General features: G+C 47.4%; 1 protein-coding gene and 1 long non-coding RNA gene across 4 annotated transcripts; one reads left to right on the top strand and one right to left on the bottom strand.

Annotated features, from left to right (window-relative positions):
• Positions 1–693: 693 nt before the first annotated feature.
• LOC132244014 (uncharacterized) lies at positions 694–5,326 on the bottom strand. The gene is made up of 2 exons (XR_009455643.1): positions 5,135–5,326; positions 694–3,862 (listed from the first exon to the last, which is right to left on the bottom strand). It is a non-coding gene; the product is annotated as an uncharacterized LOC132244014 (long non-coding RNA).
• Positions 5,327–5,655: 329 nt separating this feature from the next.
• Positions 5,656–20,695, top strand: LOC102572472 (zinc finger protein 501-like). 3 transcript variants are annotated; one of them, XM_014599903.3, is made up of 5 exons: positions 5,656–5,796; positions 10,459–10,541; positions 10,969–11,095; positions 17,162–17,275; positions 17,694–20,695. In XM_014599903.3, the coding sequence occupies exons 1-5, from the start codon at positions 5,739–5,741 to the stop codon at positions 18,722–18,724; spliced, it is 1,413 nt and encodes a 470-aa protein (XP_014455389.1). In that variant the 5' UTR covers positions 5,656–5,738; the 3' UTR covers positions 18,725–20,695. The 3 variants fall into 3 exon arrangements, with proteins under 3 accessions (XP_014455389.1, XP_019332976.1, XP_019332977.1); XM_019477431.2 differs by having other exon boundaries at positions 17,159–17,275; XM_019477432.2 differs by having other exon boundaries at positions 5,657–5,796; positions 17,159–17,260.
• The last annotated feature ends 1,835 nt before the right edge of the window (positions 20,696–22,530 follow it).

The raw sequence follows: 22,530 nt of genomic DNA, 5'->3' as shown, positions 1-22,530 counted from the left end.
AGGCAGGCAGGCTGGAGCGGGGAGTGCAGGAGGAGGGGGTTGGCCAGGGTCTCCCTTCCACTAGCAGGGGGCACGGCTGTCCTGGGGCCTGGGCAGGGGGTGCCTGCTGTGGTCAGCAGTGTTTTTGAGCAGTGGGCCAACAGCCCAACTCAGGTCTGAGGTGGGTCAGCACTTCAGACCTGGCCATTGTGGCTGCAGCTTTTCCCTGCAGCCCAGCCAGGGTGCAGGGGAACCCCCCTGGTATTGAAACATGAAACATCTCTTAAGCTCCCTGCTACCAAAATGTTGCCAAAGCCCCCTGGCTCCTCAGTCAGTAGGTTGCTGATCCTTGGACTAAAGCAATGTGTTCTGGTCAGCTCTGGCTACACAGCAGAGACCCACATCACAGAGATCCTGCTCAGCACTGGCTGCTGGGAAAGACTCAGTCCCTGCTGGTGGCCCAAAGGAGCAAGAGCTGGAGCAACAGCTCAGAGAGAGGTACCAATTGGAGCTGGTCAGCTCTGGGAGGAGACAGTCTGTGCTGTGTGCATCACTGTGAAGACACAAATGGCCTCAGGGCTGGGCTGGGCTGGGCTGGGATGTGTTGCATTATGAAAGAAACTGAATTTTTAGTCTTATCTTTGTATCTAAGATCAAAACAAAGGTGGGTGCCTTCAGGGCATACCAGTAAAAATGAAGACAAGGTTCTTTGGGTAGATGTGATATCTTTTATTAGATCAACTAAATAGTTAGAAAAATTGTTCTTTGCAAGCTTTCGGGCACAAACACTCTTCTTCAGGCATAGGGAGAGTGTGTTGGTGTTTGTGTGCTCTTCTGAGTAGAAGCCAACATGCAAAATGCAAGTCTGTGAATATGCAAATGCGTGACAGTAAGGTTCAAAGGGAATGGGAGACAATAGGTGTGAGAAGGCAGTAAAAATGAAGTCAGTAACATGGTAGAACAAGACCTCACCCATCTCATAGCCCAGACCCCCCCCTCCCCCCCACCTACCTCACCCACTTTGGACTCACAGTGGAAGGAAAGGTGCAAGTCATAGTATTGATCTTTACTCTTTAAAAGTGTCCAGGGGCAGGTGTGTGTCTGACTTTTCCCTGCTGGCCAAAGATCCCCCCCACCCTCAGACAAACTTATCTCCTACATCAGCCTCCCACTGGTATGTTCTACACTTGAATCCTTCATGGCCCAGCACAATAAAGGTATCTAATCTCTCCAGATCTCCTGGCACCTTGACTCTAGTTTTGGACATCTAGGGCTGTTATGTGTCTGCAAGGGGTATGTGTATAGGATGGAAAAGAGACAGCCAACTCCACCTGGAAGAGAGACACTTGACACAGGGTGTTCAAGGACCCCACGGGAGGGGAAGAGGACAGTGAGAATGATGAGGACAGAGACATAACCGGACCTGATGACAGCGAAGTGGTCAGCAACAGGATCAGCAGCAGTGGCAGTGACAGTGGCATTGACAGCAAAAAGGACAGGGATTGAACTGAGATTTTAAACCATAAAAGGGTTTTTTTGAACCAAGGGACTATGATTGGGTTAGGGAAGGGTAATGGGTAGGTGTGCGGGGCCCTGGGGGAATGGGTACATTTATTGTAACTCATGCACGGTTCTTCTTGTGTGATGAAAGGTTTGTGATGGAAGTTATATATATATATAAAGAGAGAGAGAGATATAGATATAGATATATAGATATATATAATTTTTCAACAAAAATGTGTATAGGTACTGGCTGCTACTGTGCATGCTCAGCCCATGTGCAGGTACATAGTTGTTCAGGCACTCAGGGCTATATGTCCAGGAAGAGAATTCCTCTGAGTGCATAACTGCCAAAAATGCCACATAGACAACAACAACAAAATGGTTGTGTGGGTGACTAGGAAGGGCACAGAATGCCACCCTTACTCTTCTGGACCCTTTTCACTGCCCTTGCCAAGACCCTCCCCACAACACACACACATTCCCAGGGGACCAATGCCCTTGCACACACTGGGGGCATGAAATTTCTTCTGCTTTTCAGACCCTGCCCTGCCCTGCCAGCCTGCTGCTGGATTGGTTTCTTCCCCAGTGGGACTGGGATTCTGCTGCAGGTGGGCACAGAGGGCTTCTGGCTTCTAGAGTCTCATGTGATTGCTCTTTAGTGGATGAAGAACAGAGGAGGGTTATTCTGGCCAAGGGAGGCCTGGCAGCTTCTGGGAATGGAGAAGCTGTTTGGATCCCTACAAGCACTCTGCTCAGGACTGTCCCTTTTATATCAGCCTCTGACAAGTAAACATGGAATATCAGTTAATAGGAAGGCCCCTGCCACTCTCTGCCTGCTGGAACAGATTAGTGGCTCTCTCTTCCTTCCCACAGCTTCAAGTTCCTGGCTGCTCCATGCAGGTTGGTAGTGGGATTCTCGTAAAAAGTCTCCATTTTTTGAAGCACTTTGCCTACAAAGAGTAGTGGAATTGGTGGCCAGAGCATCAAGTGCCAAGAGGGAAATTCTTGTCGTTTCAGGAATTGGTGACTTGTGGGGAGGTGCCTGGTGTTTCACTGAAGGACAGCGGTCTCTGCTGGACCCTGGACATGACAGTCTATGTGGGAGGGCAACCTTATTAATGCTGTCACCATAGGAAAAGCCTCATCAGATGTTCCTGCCTTCAAGCTCACCAGAGAATCCATGAGAAAAAAACCTGATAGACTCCCTGACAATAAGAAAAGCTTCAATGAAGTTTCACCATGATGATGAACCCCTTAAGGAGCCCATGTGAAGCAAAAAAAATCACTGTTCTTGACTACGGGTGGTTAAAGTCCTATTGACACTACATTGAAAGTAATACTTTGAATTATTACTATGAGTTACATTATTACACACTATTTTTAAACACCAGAAAATGCTTCATTTAACATTAAAAACTTACCTGTGTTTGCTTAATTGAAATGCAAAATCAAAGCACATATTTAAATTGCTTTAACAGCATGTAGTACAGAAAGCCATTTATGTGCACATACAATATTCTTAAACAGGGAACACTTTGTTTAACATAAAAACACTTGTCTGTTGAACAGACATGCAACATCAAAACACATTTACAATTTTGAAATAACAGAACATTTAACATGTATTTAACGTTAAGCAAATTTTTTATGTTTGTTTGCTTAGTAGAAATGGGTCTGTTTAGTAAAAAGTTTGGTATATGAGCCAAAGCAATGAAAATATAATTTGTCACTTCAGGAATGCTATCTATATAGGGTTGGAGACCTGCAATTTCAGCCTATATAGGGTTAAATGACCTACTGACTGTGTGTGTGATACCATCTCAGGGACAGGAGCATAAACTTCATTACCCTGCTCTTCTTTGGCTCCTTTCTTAGATTCATTATCATCAGATCTATTGACCATTCTGACAATGTTCTTGAGGGCCAGTGTTTCAGATGTCACAAGTTTGCTATCAGCTTGGACAAACTCTTCAAATATGGCATTCTCATCAGCAATCATAGACCATGCTTCTGTGACTGGTGCCAGGGTCTCTATCAGTTGCTATCTCATGGGTTGTCAGGCTGAAATGTGCCTTGGGGAAACAGTTAACAATGGTACCAAGTGACAGCATTCCAGGTTGCATGTACAATTTGAATGGTGATTATACATCAATGCCTCTGGATGTCCTGCTCCATAGTGTGCAGGACATAACATGCAATTCCCTTCTGTTTGAATGCAGTTATTATACCTTGATCACATGGCTGAAGCACACATGCTGTCTATCATGGACAAGAAAATAGCTTTTGTTGCTTTACTGGCAACAAAATCAGCCCCAGTGACTCCATATCATCTCTGCACTGTTCCTGCATCCTCTTCCCAGCTCCTCAATGTTTTGGGCTCCTGTGGATGGAAACACACAGCTGGGAGGAAAGCTGTGGACTGGCAGTAAAATAGAGAAGACCCTGATCTGGGGAGGTGATGCCAGAGGTCTGAAGGGACTAGATACAGGCAGCATCTTCTGCAGCCCAGGCATCACTGCAAAAGAACTGCAGGGAGTGGAGGGGAGAGGTGGGCTATCACAGATAAGACTGCTCTGAAATTATTTTATTTTAAAAATCAAGGAAATTAATAACTTCCTCAAAGCTTCAGCTTTAAGGTTGTCTACTGCTACCCAGTCCCATTCCAGAATATGCGGATTTGCTGGACATAAATGTTTGGAAATGAGGAAATGTGGAGTCAAAATATATTCTGCCCCTTTGAATGCCTGTTCCAGTACGTCAGTGGCAGACATAACTGCTTTCTGTCCCTCCAGATGCTGCAGGGCACTTCGGAAATAGAAAACAAGGGCAGGGTTTGGCAAAGTTTTCTTTTTGCTAAGGCAAGACTCAGGTACGGTACCATCCTAGCAAACAGGAGGTCCCAACCCTCAGGCTATGCTCCAGGAGTAGTATAGGTGATCCTGCTTCACAAAAAACAGCCCAGACCTTGCAGGTTCCTTCCTAGCTATTGCCTTTACTTACCCATCACTGAGCCCTGGAAACCACGGTCTGTGTTATTCCTCTGTAAAAAGACCTCTCTGTGTGTCTCTGTAGACACAACGCACAAAACTCAGTGCTGACATGAAGTAGACTGGCCCCCTCTCTTCAACTTGCAGGGACAGCTCTGCACACCCACTCCAGCTAATCCCTGGAGCTTTCCACCCTGTTTCACTGCACACAGTTCATGGCAGCTAAAGGGTGTGCAGCTAAAGCCTGGATGTCAAAACTGCAGAACACAACACAACAAAAAACAAGGCACAGCCTCTGACACACTCCTTCTATCTACTATGTATGGCATTGCTGTTCACGGACCACTGTGGCTAGTGCCAAACCCAGGGGTAGGTCAAACACAATTAGAGACGGACATCATAAAAACTAGGGAATGGGGAAAAATATGAAAGGGAAGGCACCCTCCATCTGGATGAAGAGCTCCAGTAGCAAATTATGATGACCATCCATTGGCATTTGTTACCGCTGGACCAGAGAGTAGTGAAAACCCTCACTAGCAGCACAATCTGCCAGGGAAGCTCTGTGGTCTGTTTTGGATTCTTATGCCAAGAAAATGATGCACCTTCAACATTCATTTTTGCTACTAGCAGCAAATCCTGATGGGAAGCAGTTTCTAATACTGTACCGTTAGCAGCAAAGGCTCTTTATTGACTCCTCCTAGAGCTCAAGGATGCAGGTCCATGGATTTGGAGCGGATTAGCCATCACTGGGGCTGGAGAATAGGGTGAAACTACCCCAGGTAGGTGAGCGTGTCCTGCAGCCTCCAGACTGATCCCCCTGCCTTGGCCCCTCTGCAAATACTCCTGCCAGGGTTGAGTTGGGGGGGGGGGGGGTGCAGTGAGACATGGGGGAGGAGGTCTCCTTCCCTGGGATTGATTTACGCCTCGGGGCCCCTCACAAGGCGTTCACGACACTCAGCAAATCCTGCTCTGGCTGAGAAAACCCTCCTCAAGTTGGATGGATGACAAAAGACCCACCCCTAGGCGGGGGGGGGGGGGGGGTGCCCACAGAGAAGGGGGAGTCATGCTAGCTACTGTGGAGAGTGAAGAGGGCCAGGGTGCCAGGGGTCTATTTCCAGCTCTGGGATAGCTAAACCAGCCAAAGAAAATCCCTGCTCCAGTTCATGTTGCAGCCCGGGTTGGTATCAAGGGACACGGGAAGGGGTTGGAGCAGCTGTGTCTAGGGGAATAAAGAAAGCAACAAGCAGGGATCCTGCAGCCTCTTACAAAATGTTTCTGCTGCTGCTCCTGCCTCTGCCCACACCAACTGCTGAGTCAGAAACAACAGGTAACCGGGACCTTAGGGAAAGCACTGGGGCAATCACTGCACACATGGCCCCGGAGCTTCAACCCTGGCAACCCTTGGGAGGGACGGGAGCTGACTTCCCAGCAAGGAAGCTGCTGTGATGGAAAGCTTCTCACTGGATGCATCTACACGAGACACTGCACTGTGGCCTAATAACACTTCACAGTAGTGTGTCACAGCAAAAAATGTGCTAACAGCCTACTGCGCAGTGTTATTAGGCTAATGCACAGTAAGCATCACTAAATACTGTTCACCAGCACTACTACACAGTAACTTTAGGTACTGCGCATTTAGTCCTTTATTAAGGAAATAGTAAACTATATGTGCAGTATCTAAGGTGCGTTAGTGAACATGTAGATGCACCCAGTGAGCAGAATGAGGGTGTGTAGATTGGCAGAGAGGAAGGGAATAGTTCAGAGGGGCTGCAAGGGGTCCATGAATGGTTCCTATGGAGGGTTCCTCCTTTGCGTCTCTGGGAAGCAGAGTTATCAGAAGGGGAACTGGTGAAACATAATGCGGGGACAAGCTTAAACGCAGGGGTAGGGGGTGGAGAGAGAATATGAAATGTAGTGGCTGTCACCATTTCTGTGCACTGATACCCATCCAGAACACTGCAGCCAAAATTATTTCCCTAGTGTGTTGCTTTGCCCTCTCCACGCCTCCTTCACAGGCTCCCCTTCTCTGTCACATCCAACGTCCCCTGCTTCTCTTCACTTTCAAAGTTCTTCCTTCCTGCGGTTACTCCACTCATCATCATTTTGTTCAGCACTCAGAGGTCAGCTCCTGCCTTTGGTGAGCCCACTGCCAGTCTCCATTGCCCACCTACTACGTTTTCAAACAAGCATGTTCCTACTTTCTCCCATGCTGCCCCTCATGCTTAGGCAGAGCTCCCTGGTAACATCTGCACAGTTACCTTGCTAGTGTCCTTCCAGTCCCTCCTTAAAATTTTCCCTTGTTGTGATGCCTACAGAATACTGGACATCAGCTATGGCAGGGGTGGCCAACCCGTGGCATGTGGCAGATCTAGTAGGGACCAGGGAGAAGAGCAGCAGATAGGGCAGGGAACAGAAAGTAGAGCAGCAGATTGGTCAGGGAGCATGTGACAGAGCAGAAAGCAGAGCAACAGAGCAGGTTGGGGAAGGGAAGCAGAATAGCACTCAGGGAGGGTGCAGGACTTAGCTTGTGGCACACTTGCCAAAAAGGTTGGCCCCCACTGAGTTAGGGTGATGCTCAAACTGCAGCCTGTTGATCCATTTAATAGTTTCTTGTGCTTCCCTGTCTGTATTCAGCTGTTACCTCTCGACTCATGCTGAGATAGTTAGCTCTGCAGGACAGAGACTGCAATTTTTATTGGGTCTGTATAGCACTGAGGACACTAGGGACCTCTGTCATGAGCATCGCTCCTAAGAACAGCACTAGCATGGAGAGGAGAAGAGCAAGCGATTCAGAGGAGAGGGGAGGGTGGTAATTCTTAGTCTGGAAAATTACCAACCACTTTAGAGCTAAGCGGTGTGGTCTCTTCCATGTCCAGAGCTGAGTAAATTTCCCTGATAGGCTTCGAATGCATGAATTTACACTGGCATTTCTGTGCTGCCTCCCTTCCCCCAGTGAATAACTTGACACCCACAGAAATGATGCACATCCATCCATGAGGGCCCTCTTGATTTTACTGATCTGAACACATACACTAGTCTATGGGTGGAGCCAACAGATCCCAAATTCACCAGCTCTTTGGCAGTTGTTTTGTGCTTCTCCAAAGTCTTTAGTTCTAGTAATACCCAGGACTTTATACTGCATTTTAAATAATGATGGAGGGTTTTTTTGGTGAGGAGAGGATGACAATCCTGTAATTTTTCATTCCTGAAGGTGTTTGTTATAGTCCCTTATGTTAGCACTTTCCGCTTTCCATAAGCATTTTATTTATTAACATCATTAACTAGAAATAGCGCTGTGCTGGAAAGAAATCTTCTGTATCCTACCACCTTTAGCCTAATCTTGACAGCAGCTGAGCAGGAGTTAAAAGAAGCTGATGCACCCAAGATTTTAAAGGTGCCCCGCAAAAAAAGAAAACAGAACCATTTGATTTGTAATGTTTTGCTCCCTTACCTTCATTTTAAAAGGTCTGGAAAAGATTTTCTTCTTCTTCTTTTAAAGCAGTTTAAGCCATGCAACAGGTTTATCTGGAACTGAGGCACTTGACCAGTGTCAGCTAATTTTGCAAACCCATCAACTGGCTGCCAAGTAGTAGCAGAAGCCTTACTCTGCACTGCAGGAGTGACATGGCCCTGCCTGCGAAGGAGAGTGTGTTCTGCTACCATAGGAAGGGGAGCTTGAAACTTTGGACTGTGGTGTGCAACAAAACACAGCACAAACCAGAAAATTAAGGGGCTGAGGAAGTTGCCCAACAAAGTGCAAGCAGCTCCTTGATTGATTGATTGATTGATTTAGCTGAGACTATAAATTACAATATGGTCCCTCCATAGGCAAGGTGCTAATGGGAAAATACTTGCTAAGCCTACAGCATTCCAGAGACATAGCAGGCTTGCTTCATTCACTTTTAGTCACACTTTTAATATGAAATCAATAGGAGTTGACAAATGGCTGGAGCTTTTTGCTCCCTCTAAATAGCTGCTTGAGTTACCCCTGAGTTACATCCAGGATGTTAAACTCATCTGACCCTGCTGACAGGACGAGTAGTGTAGGTCAGGCCCACAGATTGGTTCTGTATATGCATACCAGGTCCAGCATGTGGGGAAATACCATGTATTTGGGTCCATGAAGGCAGTTTTCTTAAGCGTTCCTGGGGATAACTGTTCTTCTGGTGTGGTTTAGCACCCACAGAGGTGTTGGGGCTTAAAGCCCACTGACTCCTTCGTAGCTTGCTTCTGCAGCCATATGGCTGAGGGCAGGTGAAACTTGGGGGCATCTGAACCCCAAGCCTCCAGGCTTGGGCCTGCATGTAGGATGCCCACCAAAAGACTTTGGAAATATCTGAAGCCCCTGGTGGGGGTGGAGGATGTTTGCGAGTTGTAGGGCCACTTATGGTTCTGGACTGACTCACGGATTTGGAATGGATTTGGCTGATTTGGCTTGGAACATGAAAAATTTATTTTAAAAAAAAAGTGTCCCAGTGTGGGTGCAGTGTGCTATGCATGTCCCAAAACAGGTGATCAGAGACCACACCATGTGCAACACCCACTCCAGGCCCCTGCAACACCTGCTGCACCCCCAGGGACCATATTGCATGTGTGCATGTGCTTCAGCACAGATTTGCTCCATGCAGGATCCAGCATGTGTCCCAGAGAACCTGGAGTGGGCACTGCAAGCATCAGAGCACCTGCACCTGCAGCTCCAGAACTGGCCACCTGCTCCACAACTGTACTGCCCACTTTAGGACCTCATTGGCCACTCAGGGATATGTGCTGGATCTGGCATTGAGCAGACGCGCAGTCCCAGAGTGGCTGGAAGCAGGTGCCATACACAGCATGTGAGGCCCTCTGCACACACCACATGCCTGTGGGTCAACTCTGAGATCCACGGGCAGCAAAGCACAGGGGGCTTGATGATTGGTTTCTGTGGACCGTATGTGGCCTGTGGGATATATTTTGACACCCCTCTCTTACATGGTTTGTGCTATAAGTTCATCCCTTGAGCACTATAATTCTCCCTGAACAGTCTGTGGAGCGTAGGAGAATTAGAAAGTGCATGATGAATCAAAGCTCTTTCTGCCCCTGGGTTTTCAGAGGAGTTTGCCAGGCATTACATTTAATGTGATAGCATTTCTCTGTTTGTCTGTAATGGAATTGCAAGGATAATATATTAATATAAGATCCCTTATAAATGTCCATGCTCTTGATGGCAAGGTGTTGTTGGGTGATATCTTTAATTGGACCAACTACACGGTTAGGATAGACTTAGAAGCCTTCAGATTAACACAGATAACTAGGTCTCTGTGCTTTAGGAAAGACTTAGACAAGCTTTGGAATATAGTGCATTCTTCTTCAGGTCTGTGCTGTTTTAGCTCTAATTATCAAAATGTAATTTAATTTCCTCCTATATTTTGCCTTTTCTCTCAAAGTATTGAGTATCAGGAGAAATCCGTCGAAGTGGCTCCTTATATTCAGCTCTCTTCTTGCATCTGCATTACATCCTTTCTGGCATGCCTCAGATTTTTAAGGAGGGGAACTTGCTTTATTCTGGGAATCCAGACCTCTTTAGTAGCTTTTTTAGACCAAGACCCCATCTGCCTGCAGCTGCAGCACATAGTATGAATATTTCAGGGCCTGTTTGATTTCAATTACAGCTGCCCAAATTTAATCTTAAAACTGCAGCTGCAAATTTCTCTCATATACACTAACACATACTCAAAATGGTTTCAATGTATAAAGAATATGAACCTAAGCCTAATACATCTGTTCCAGGAACCTCACATTTATTTAGGCACAGGATGTTAAAAAGGTCTTGGTGGGGTCAGTCCTGGTAGAAGGGGCTGGGTCTGTGGTGTATTGAAGTGAGCAAGCCTTTTCCCAGCATCAGGATCTAAACATGTCTGTGGGATGGCCTGGAGGGATTTGGGGTGCTAAATGAAGAAGATGTTCTGAAATCTCCTTTCATACCCTGAAATTGCCTTTCTTACCCTGACAGGTTGCAAAATAATGTCCATACTTTGTCCTGGATCATCCCATTCTTCAGGGGGACAGAGGAAGGAAGCAGTGGGGCCAGCTCAGGTAGGAGAGTTTTTGATATTGTCAAAGGGTTTATCTCAGGAGGGAAGAAAGGCAGTAAAGATGCAAAGGTGTGCATGAAGGGGCCTCCACCGATGAAGTCTGGAGGATAAAGAGTATCCCTTAACATCCAGCTGCTGTGAATGGGAAATCTGTTGGGATTCCTTTATGTCCCTGGAACCTACCTTTGCTTTCCTCTGGCTGCCAGGTGTGTGATAAATCAGAAGGGCCCTTCCCTCACCTCTCTGATGGCAGGGACTAGGGGCTCTCTTTTTTCTCCCCATACCATGATGTCTGCTGGAAGCCCTGAATAGGCTGGGATCCTCCTCTGTCCTTCACAGTGCTTTTATTTTTTGGACCTCTTCCACCCTAAATGGTGGGACAGTGACTGTGGCAAAAGGGACTGAGTGGGAACACTTACCGTTTTCAGGAGCTGGTGACCTTTGAAGATGTCGCTGTGTATTTCACCAAGGAGCAGTGGGCTCTGCTGGACCCCAGTCAGAGGGCCCTCTACAGAGATGTCATGCTGGAGCATTATGAGACAGTGGCCTCACTCGGTAAGGATTCCTGACCCCTTGCATTTTAGAAGCAGAGCAGGGAGTGTCTCTGAAAAAAAAATAAAAAAAAATCGCTGTTTGGTGTTTTTTCTTGGTCCCTTAAACTTTATAGGGCTCATCTCCTCTTGTGCATGCAGGCAGTCCTCGGACTTGGACACAATTGGTTCCTGAAAACAGGGTCTTAAGTTGAAACATTGTAACTCAGAACCAATTTTCTCATAAGAAACAATATTATAAATGGGGGATTGGCTCCTGAACCAAGGCCCCATACCCTATTTTCACCAAAAATACCCCAGTATTTTGTACTCGATCAATTATAGATGAGTAATATAGCTACATTAAAGTATTTATATTGTAAATAGCAATCAGATTGATTTGGAAGGACTTCTTTGAGGTGACTTTGCTGGACTTTTTGAAAGGCTCTTGGTTGGATTTTTTGAAGGGCTCTTGGCTGGAGTCTTCTCAGGAGCCTTGGCTGCAGGTTTTTCTGGAGTCTTGTCTGCTGTCTTAAAGAAAGTATCCAAGGAAGTTTGGACAGATGTTCTCCAGGGAGATGAGTGACGCAGTGAACTTGTTCGCTGGCGTGGCATCGCATCGGATCAAGCGTTGTAAAGTCAAAACTTACGTGACAAAGTCAAAACAGGGTGTCAATTTATAAACGTTTATCACGGGATGGGGTCCCCAGGGATGGCCATGATACCCGCTAGGGCTCACTGACCGTGCCGATCCTGCCCAACAGGCACCTTCTTTGTCATCCGCCACGTCTTGCTGGTAATTTTAGTAAATTGGGAGGCTGCCCTCAAGTTTGTATTCTGGACACTGTCCTGCTGGACCCCACTGAATCCTGTGGGTTCCTAGACCCCTTTGGCATCCCGCTTCAAAATGGATGACTCACAGGACACCCTCAACCTTATGGGCTAGATGCGTGGCTCCAAAACTACCCCTGTACCACGGCCCCAGTCTTGCAGGTGGTATTCACATTGTCTCTGCTGGGCCTTGCTATAGCTTGGCTCCTTGTCTTCACTGGGCTCTCCACAGCCCTGTCTGTGCCCTCACTGGGACTGGGCTCTCCACAGCCCTGTCTCTGCACCCCACACTGGCACTGGGGTCTGCTCACCCCCTTATCCCCATGCCCTTCACTGGTACTGGGGTCCCCACACTGTCGTGGGCCCCCGGTGAGGCCTCCTCGTTCCCCAATAGCCTCAGCCCAATCCACCAGTAAAACAGCAACTGAAAATCTGAGCCCTTGGGCTATAACATAATATAAGCAGTTCAGGGTGTGCTCTGTCCCTTTCATAGATTTCATAGACATTAGGGCTGGAAGGGACCTCGGAAGATCATCGAGTCCAGCCCCCTGCCCAAGGGGCAGGAAGTCAGCTGGGGTCATAAGGTCCCAGCAAGATAAGCATCCAATTTACTCTGGAAGGTGTTCAATGTAGGTGCATGAGCCACCTCCAGTGGCAGACTATTCCAGACCTTGGGGGCTCAGACAGTAAAGAAATTCTTCCTTATGTCCAGCCTGAAACGGTCTTGCAGTAGTTTATAACTGTTCAACCTTGACATCCCTTGGGGCGCTCTGGTGAACAATCATTCCCCCAGGTCCTGGTGAACACCCCTGATAAACTTATAGGTGGCCATCAGATCACCCCTGAGCCTGCGCTTTTCCAGGCTAAAGAGCCCCATAGCTCTCAGCCTGTTGTCATAAGGTCTGTTTTCCTGACCTCTGATCATGTGCGTGGCTCTCCTCTGGACTCTCTCAAGCTTCTCCACATCCTTTTTGAATTGTGGAGCCCAAAACTGGATGCAGTACTCCAGCTGTGGCCTCACCAAGGCCAAATACAAGGGGAGAATGACGTCCTGGGATTTGCTTGAGAAGCATCTGTGGATGCAAGCCAGCATTTTGCTTGCTTTACTGGCCACAGCATCACACTGAAGGCTCATATTCATCTTGTGGTCAATCATGACCCCCAAGTCCCTTTCATCCATAGTGCTAGCCAGTATAGCACTGCCGAGCCTATAAGGATGCTGCAGGTTTTTCCTCCCAAGGTGGAGAACCTTGCATTTTTCAGTGTTAAACACCATCAGGTTCTCGTCCGCCCAATTCTTGAGCCTGTCAAGGTCAGCCTGGATCGCCCTCCTGTCTTCAGGTGTGGATGCTTTACCTCAGAGTTCAGTATCATCAGCGAACTTGGCCAGTCAACTTCTGACTCCAATGTCCACGTCATTAATGAAGATGTTGAACAACATAGGTCCAAGGACAAAGCCTTGGGGGACCCCACTGGTCACAGGATACCATGATGATTGACTTCCGTCAACCACCACCCTCTGGGTCTGACCACAGAGCCAATTCCCCAGCCAGTGGATTGTGGCGGACCCTTTAAAACATCAAACTTCTCCCAGCACTAAGTGCCTTATAACCCAGGGTCTCTGGTGAGCTCCTGGAGCCCTTTAATCCTACCCGGAGTAGAACAGGCAGCCAAGCCTCTCTGGTGAGCTTCTTCTCTGAGAGCTCCTTCCCCCTTGGCTGCTGACAGAGAACTAAACCTCTAGTCCCAGCCATGGGGTTTATATTTGCCCAGGGCCCTGCCTCTTCTGGTCAGCTGGCCGGGTGCAGGTGCAGGCTAATTTACTCATTAACCTGTTGCCATAGTAACCTGCACCTGTGGGCTTCTGTCTGGCTCTTATGGCCCTCTCCCTAGGCAGTTTCTGCTCTTATAGGAGCAGGCACCTTAGTGCCCTGCAACAATGTTGTAAGTGTGAACTGTTGTAACTTGAAACGTTGTGAGTCGAGGACTGCCTGTATATGAGAGAATGATGAGAAGCGCAGCACCAAGGAGCCTCATACACTATAAGGCACTTAAGACACCCCTTGATAATGTGGACACCCATTTAAAGCATGCAAATACCACAAGCCATTTGCTAAGTCCCATTAATTTCACTGTTAAAGGCACCATGTAAGTTTCAGAGATTCACAGATTCATAGATATTAGGGTAGGAAGAGACCTCAGTAAATCATCGAGTCCAACCCGCTGCCCTGGGCAGTAAAGAGCACTGGGGTCAGATGACCCCAGCCAAGTGCATGTCTAGCCTCCTCTTAAAGACCCCCAGGGTAGGGGAGAGCACCACCTCCCCTGGAAACCCATTCCAGATTCTGGCCACCCTTACCGTGAAGACGTTCTTCCTGATGTCTAACCTGAATCTGCTCTCTGCCAGTTTGTGGTCGTTGTTCCTGGTTACTCTGAGGGGTACCCTGGTAAACAAAGCATCTCCTGTTCCTTGCTGCCCCCCCCCCCCCCCCACACACACACACACACACCCCCAATGAATTTGTAGGCGGCCACAAGATCCCCTCTCAGCCGTTTCTTGCGGAGGCTGAAGAGATCCAGGTCCCTCAGTCTCTCCTCATAGGGCTTAGCCTGCAGGCCCTTAACCATATGAGTGGCTCTCCTCTGGACCCTCTTGAGGTTGCACACATCCCTTTTGAAGGACGGTGCCCAAAACTGAACACAGTACTCCAACTGCGGTCTGACAAGTGCCACATAGAGGGGAAGTATCACCTCCCTGGACCTGTTCATCATGCATCTGCTAATGCATGATAAAGTGTGGTTAGCTTTACTGATCATTTCATCACATTGATGACTCATGTTCATCTTGGTGTCAACAAAGACTCCAAGATCCCTTTCTGCTTCTGTGCTGTCCTCCCCCCACCTGTAAGTGGGTTGAGTATTCCTTTGCCCTAAGTGCAGCACTTTGTACTTGTCTTTGTTGAACTGCATCCTATTGTGTTCTGCCCACTTTTCCAACCTGTCCAGATCCGCCTGGATCCGTTCCCTACCCTTTAGTGTGTTAACTCTACCCCATAATTTAGTATCATCTGCAAATTTGGACAGAGTGCTCTCCATGTCCTCCTTCAGGTCACTGATGAAGACATTGAACAGCACAGGTCCAAGGACCAAACCCTGTGGGACTCCACTGCCCACATCTTTCCATACTGACCCATCTACTACTACTCTCTGGGTGCAATCCCTAAGCCAATTAGCCACCCGCCTGTCCATGTAGTCATCTACATTGCAGCCCCTCAATTTATTTATAAGAATAGGATGAGATACTGTATCGAAGGCCTTCTTAAAATCCAAGTAAATATCACCTACCTCAACTCCTGCGTCTAAGCATTTTGTAACCTGGTCATAAAAAGAAACAAGGTTAGCCAGGCAGGATCTACCTGCTACAAATCCATGCTGGTTGCCCTTCAGCATTATTTTTCCTGCTGGACTCCCACAAATGTGATCCTTAATAATTTTTTCAAAGGTTTTCCCAAGGATAGAGGCAAAACTAACCGGCCTGTAGCTACCCAGAGCCTTGTTCCTCCTCTTCTTGAAAATAGGGACCACATTGGCCCTTTTCCAGTCCTCTAGGACCTGACCCAAGCACCATGAATGCTCAAACAGCTGTACCAATGGCTCTGCTATGACACTGAAAAAATCCTTTAACACCTTTGAATGAAGATCATCCGGGCCTGCTGACTTAAACACATCCAGTCCTTCCAAGTGTCTCTGCATTAAGTAGGCACTAACAGTTAGTGAGCTGGAGTCCCCCTTGTGGCAGTCAATGAACCAGTTGGGAAATTTGTTTTGCTCCATGTTTAAGGAATACCGAAGCAAAAAACTCACTGAAGAGCTCAGCTTTGTCCCCCCGTCCCCCTCCCCAATGTGTCACTAATTGCTTTTGTTTATCCTTAGGGGCCTTGTGCTAGCCTGCGCCTTCTTTTTACTCCCTATGCACCTGAAGAAGGACTTACTGTCGTCTTTAATTTTTGTTGCCAGCCTAAGTTCCATTGTTGCTTTGGCCTTTCTAACTGCCTCCCTGCACGTGCAGGCCAAGTAGGTGCACTCCTTCTTGGTAGCTGTCGCCTGCTACCCACAGCCTGTATGCCTCTTCTTTTGCCCCTATTTTTTCCTGGATTTCCCAGTTCAGCCAAGAGGGTTTCTTGACCCCTTCGCCCCCTTTCCTGTGCAATGGGATTGTCTCCTTCTGCGTCTGTAGGATTGTTCCCTTTAGGAACGACCGCTCTTCCTGGACTTCCATCTCACCAGTGCTCCTGTTCTTCAGTGCCTCACTAACTAATCTCCTGAGCACACTGAAGTTATCCTTTCTGAAATCTGGCACTTCTGCCCTCCTGGTTTTCTTTTCCCACCCCACGCTGGATAGTGAATTCAATCAATTGATGGTCACCGTTCCCTAGGTTACCTTGTATCTGCAAATCCCCCTCCAGCTCGTCCCCTATGGCCAACACTAAGTCCAGCAAAGCATTTCCTCTAGTGGGACTGTATACCTCCTGGGTTAGGTGAAGGTCTTGTATGCGGGTTAAGAACCTATGTGAACAGTGGTATCTAGCTGACTGACAACTGTGTCCCTTGACCATACGGCCTGAGAGCTACCTTGAGAATTTCAGGTCCAGCTCATCTTCCTGATGTGGTGGTCTGTAGCAGACCTCCACTACCAAATTCTTTTCCCTCTGACCCCTTTGTATTCTGACCCAAATTACCTCAATTTGCCCCTCCTCTGATCCCATCTTGGTTATAGAAGATGTATATTGCTCCTTGACATAGAGAGCAACACCCCCCATCCCTTTCTTCCCTACTCTGTCCTGCCTGTGCAAGCTACAGCCCTCAATTGTGGGTAGTGTCCTTGGGTACAGCCCAATCGTGGGTAGTGTCCCACCAGGTCTCAGTTAGCCCAACCAAGCTGAAGTTTTTGTTTGCAAGCAGGAATGTGATTTCCTCCTACTTGTTCCCCATGCTCCTAGTATTAGTATAGAGACACTTAAGCCCTCTGCTGGATGTGTTTGGTGTCCCCCTGCTCTGCTGCCCATTGGGCCCCTTATTACTTACATGGGCTGTTCCAGCACATGGCTTGAGGTTTGTAGATCCTAGGTGCTCTCTGCTGTCTACATCCCCATTGATTTAAGCTTCTAATTTGTGATAATCACGGATTCCAGTCATGGAACTTGAACAATCACATGAACAATTCAGCCTGATCCCATGTACTTGCTTTTTTCTAAAGCAGGATTTCCAATTCCCAAACCTGAAGTGATCTCCCAGCTAGAACAGGGAAAAGATCCATGGATCCCAGGCCTACAGGGCTCAGAAGGAAGGAAAATCCCAGGTATGCTCAATCCAGGTAAGGTTTTGGTTCAACCCACTCAGTAGCCATTGGTGAATGATGGAAATGGGTGGGATTCCCACAGAGAGCCTTTGAGCTCCCTTAGGGATGGACTGTACCCAGCAGGTGTCACACCTTGAGGCTGGACAAGACCCAGGGGTGTCCTACCCATTCTGATTGATGCTTGGCTCCCTGCTTATGAACTTTTCCTTTCTCAGCAGTGTTCAGATGGTCTGAGGAGATCAAATTGGGGCCCTCCCTGATGTGGGAGCTGAATTGTTCCCCAACCCCTTCTGGAGGAGGATTTGGGGAGATTCAATTGGGTTCGTTCCCCAAGACTCTTGCAATTTTTCTTCCTAAATTTTTCTCTCTAGCTTGTCACTCCCTCCCGAAACAAGGAATGACTCAAATCATGATCTGTTCTTTATCCCGGCAGGTGATGGGATCAAAACTGAGAATGGGGAGGAGAGTTCTCAACCCACCCATCCTGAGCACGGAGAACCACGTGGGACAGCACTGGGAAAATGCAAAGGGAATGTTTGCTGCAACACTAAGCAGAAACAATCCCGTGGAGGCCAGTGCAGCACAGAGAGGGAACTGGGAAAGCATCCGGTGAAGAAAGTGGGGAAATCCCTTCCCTGTGCGAAAGGTCAAAAGCCCTTCAAGGGCCCCAGAATGCAGAGAATCCACATGGGGGAGAAAGAAAGCACGTGCAGCCAGTGTGGGAAAAGCTTCAGCAGCCGTTCACACCTTATTATACACCAGCGAATCCACACGGGTGTGAAACCCTATACCTGCCCAGAGTGTGGGAAGAGCTTCAACCAGAGCCCAAACCTCATGACCCACCTGAGAATCCACACAGGTGAGAGACCCTACAAATGCCCTGAATGTGGGAAAAGCTTCACAGCGAACTCCACCTTTATTAAACACCAGAGAATCCACACAGGGGAGAAACCCTATAAATGCCCAGAGTGCGGGAAAAGCTTCAATCAGAGCTCAGACCTGATCAGACACCAGAGGCTGCACACTGGGGAGAAGCCCTACAAGTGCCCTGACTGTGGGAAGAGATCCAGTGACAGCTCAGCCCTGATTGTCCACCAGAGAATCCACACCGGGGAGAGACCTTACAACTGCCCCGTCTGCGAGAAGAACTTCACTTGCTCTTCACACCTTATAACGCATCAGAGAACCCACACAGGAGAAAAGCCATACAAATGCCTGTACTGTAGGAAACGGTGCCGGGTCAAATCAGCTCTCATCATCCACGAGAGAATCCACACGGGGGAGAGGCCTTACAAATGCCCGCAGTGTGAGAAGACCTTCAGCAGCCGCTCGCACCTGAACTCCCATCATCGGATCCACATGAAAGAAAAACCTGACACAAAGCCTGACATTAGGAAATGCCTCAGTGAAAGCTCCTCCCTGGTTAACACTGCAGAGGCTTCACACACAAGAGAAAAGCCATAAACACTTTGATGAGAGGTGATTAAGATTTGGTCTGCACTTGCAATTATTTCAGCTACTCTGTTTCTCTACCTTAGCTAACCAGCAGTAACTCTTCTAAAAGCAGTATGTACACACAGCGGCTGAGATGTATTAGGACCATGCTGCTGGTTATGAAACCAGAATCAGACTCTCTCACTCTAGGGACAGCAGGCCAGTGGAATGAGATACCTAGGGACATCAGGAAGTTTTCTTCATTAGAGGTTTTTGAGAAAAGGCTGGATGTGCATCTGTTGGGGTGCAGGTGACTTAAAGTCCCTTTCAACCCTCTGAGTCTATCATAGCTTAAGCTACTATCCTTTTCAGCCCTTGTGTCCACACAGTGCTGCACTTTTACAATATAAAGTGCATGTTCTGAGCACGAGACCCGTGCATTCTGGGAAGTGCATTCTGGGATTCTTCTCATGCTGCACGGGGGGTAGCTCCCACAAGCCACGGAAATGTTGGCAGTCTGGGAGCACAGTAGCCACGTCCTAGGATTTTTTTCTTGTCATCTTATCATTTATTGGGCTTTGGAAGCTAAGATTGTTTTCAAGCCACTTGCAGAAGCAGTATGGAGGCAACACTGCTGAGCATTGCTTTCCTGATAGTCCATAGTGCAAATAAGCTGATGTTCGTACACACCTTGGGAGACAGTCATGATATTGTTGAATCCTTGTGGACCTTATGAGTCAAGGAAGATGTGAATGGAAGAGAGGAATCACTTCTGCATAACCTTTCTTGGAGCAGTTTACTAATTGGCCAGCTGTCTTTGGATGTGGCCAAGTACCACTGCCTGTTGGGAAAGGATAGTGATGCAAACCTGGGATGATCTGCAGTGGCAGCAAAACTTCAGGATGTCAAAAGCCACATTCATAGACACCTGCACAGTGTTCATTCAGAGCAGCAGTGGCACAACACTGCATAAATTCCCCTAAGAATGGAGAAGCATACAGCCTTCACTCTCTGGTAGCTCAACACCACTGGTTGCTATTGGCCTGTTTGGTAGCATCAGATAAATGGTCAAAATTATTGTCGTAGACATGCGGGGTGGTCTTGAGGGGATGCTGCACCCTGATTATTAAGTCTGACAATGCACAAGAGGTTACTAATGAATGTGTATGGGTGGGGGTCTCCAGTTGTTGGGATCATGGGTAAGACCCATATGTCTGTCCCCTTTCCTCAATATGGGGCCTCAGAGTGCTGCAAGACTTGGTCGGTCACCATGGAAAGCTCACCAGAGCTGATGTAAAGTGACATGGGAAAGTCCTGATGCCAAGATCTGTTGAAACTCTAGATTGTTTTCTGCAATGAAACAGGGATGCCTGGCTGCCAGAACTGCCGTGGGCATTAATGATGCTGTGATTCCTCCAGGAGATCCAACTTACCTTCTACATATCTAGCTTATACAGATTTTTACTGGATGTTTGGATAGAAAAGGACCAGTTCAGCTATATCCAGCATGGCCTTCACATGGTCAGGATCTCACCCCAAATTCTCAATCTGCTCCCCTTACAGGATCCTCAAGTCCACACAATGCAAAAGTGAGGACTGTACAATGTGAGTGGAACGTGCATTTTGAAGACTGAAGAGAAGGTGGAGATGCCTGATGATGAAGCTGGCCACTGCCGGGCAATACCTGCTTTGTATGACAGGGGTTTGAGGCATTTTACACAATATCTGTGGAAACAAATGGAGAGAGTACTCAATAATGCTGGGAAGTGGTAGTTCAGAGACCTTCTGAACATCATGAACAGCCAGAGAGTCTTCCCTGGCTACATGCTGTAATTGGTCATTGATGAAGGATCAGGGATGTGCTGTGTTCTTACTCTGAGGCTATGTGTAATGGAGGAAAATGTATATACCCCTTGGTAATAGGATCTTGTTTTCTGCAAAGATTTTATGATTTTTTTTCCACCAAGGAACTGTAAATAATAAAAACTTTTTTGAACATAACCCAGTGCACACATAAACTACTGAAACTGGGGCAGGCATGCCTCAAGTATAGAGTTCACTCTTGTTTGTGGGGATCATAGCCACATGCTATGGCACTCGTGGGCACTCATGATTGAGGTGTTTCTTTCTCTTGGTGCATGGATGGCAATGCAGGCCTATTCCTGGCATCTGGACAAAGGAAGGGAATTACTTGGTCCCAGTGTGTTCAAAGTGATACAGGCTGCAGCCAGCTTGGGGTGCTGGCCATGAGTATGGTGCCATTGTGTTTTCCAGCATGGCTGTCTGCTTGTCTCTATGTCATCTGCAGCATGTCTGCTTGCATGTCTTTTCTTTATCAGTGTGCTCCCTCAGAGCTTGCCCTCCTCCTTGTGTGTTTGCAGTCCCCAAGTTTGGGTATAAAGATAACTCTTTTGTGTGTTAGATGTGTGGTAATCCTTTGCTTTAGGACTTTGCTGGTTGGAGGATATTAGCCTGAAGCTTTTGCCCAAAAGGAAAAGCAGGATCTTGTTCAAAAAGGCAGTGAACAAACCAGGAAGTTACAGTGCATTGCTTTTTGCCAATATGTTGTCCAGTGGCTGGTGCAGGAGTGGGAAGAAACTATCACCTGTTAGGGCAACCTTGAGGATGTCTCATTACCTTGCCATGTGTGCACCAATGTAAATGACTTTCTTTGCCTTAAAGTTCCTTCCATAACATCAGCATATCACAACCAAGTGCACTGCAAAATGCACAGCCTTCTGTAGGCGTTGTTCTGAGCAGTATGAAGGGTGTGATTAAAAATGCCTTATCACTACAGAAAAGATGTGGACGAATTGGAGAGAGTCCAGCAGAGGGCAACAAAAATGATGAGGAACTGAGGCACATGACTTATGAGGAGAGGCTGAGGGCACTGGGCTTATTTACTCTGGAGGAGACAAAACTTAGAGGGGATTTAATAGTAACCTTTAACAACCTGAAGGTTGGTTCCAAAGAGGATGGAGCTAAGCTATTCTCAGTGGTGACAGATGACAGAAAAAGGAGCAATGGGCTCAAGTTGCAGCAAGGGATATGAAGAACACCTCTCTCACTAGGAGGGTAGTAAAGCACTGGAACAGGTTACCCAGAGAGATTGTGGAGTCTCCATCCTTGGAGGTTTTTAAGACCCAGCTAGGCAAAGCCTTGGCTGAGATGATCTAGGTGAGGATGGCCCTGCTTTAAGCAGGGGGTTGGACTAGATGTGACCTCCCGAGGTCCCTTCAACCCTCATTTTCTATGATCTCTGTGGTGCTTGAAAAATGTCGCTACCTAATTTGAGCAATACACCTCATGCCTTCCACCCAACTGTGAACAAAGGAGGGGGGGTTCTTTCATTTCCCTCAATACATATGGCTGCCACACAATGTATTTGATATTGTTTAATCTCTGTGGTGCCATCATTCTGAGCATTTGCATGGGCAGCGAGGTGGGAGAAGGGGGAAGGAAGCATTTAAGTAGCAGAGAAAGGGAGAACAGAAGGGCAATGTATTTGAGCAATGCTGCTAGGACTTATAATTTCAGAGAAATAAAAGCCTAGGGGTTCAAATTCTCTGGTGGGGATGCAATTTTGACTATGTTTTAAGGCAGGACAAGGGATAATAAAAAATGAAGTAACTACACACAAATAGCTGACTGATTAAAACCCTTGCCCAGCTGTCATGCTGTGCTCATGTTCTTTATCCCTGACATTCTGTGTTCTGTAGTATCTACGAAGGCAGAGTGTGTGTGTTACTAGCATATTAGGGCATCCCACAGAGAAGGCAGAGTTAAGGCTGCATCAGAGGTATGACAAATACCTTAATTTTGCATTTCCCAGTTTA

This window comes from Alligator mississippiensis, chromosome 11 (assembly GCF_030867095.1).
Source record: "Alligator mississippiensis isolate rAllMis1 chromosome 11, rAllMis1, whole genome shotgun sequence".
Classification (NCBI taxonomy): domain Eukaryota; kingdom Metazoa; phylum Chordata; order Crocodylia; family Alligatoridae; genus Alligator; species Alligator mississippiensis.
This window is presented reverse-complemented; position numbering and strand designations above follow the sequence as displayed.

Bases quoted from the DNA above. Each gene is read 5' to 3' on its own strand.
- LOC102572472 (XM_019477431.2), top strand. From the start codon at position 5,739: ATGTTTCTGCTGCTGCTCCTGCCTCTGCCCACACCAACTGCTGAGTCA. The intron at 5,797-10,458 runs GTAACCGGGACC...TTACCCTGACAG, and splicing joins TGCTGAGTCAGAAACAACAG to GTTGCAAAATAATGTCCATA. The intron at 17,276-17,693 runs GTAAGGTTTTGG...TTATCCCGGCAG, and splicing joins CCCAGGTATGCTCAATCCAG to GTGATGGGATCAAAACTGAG.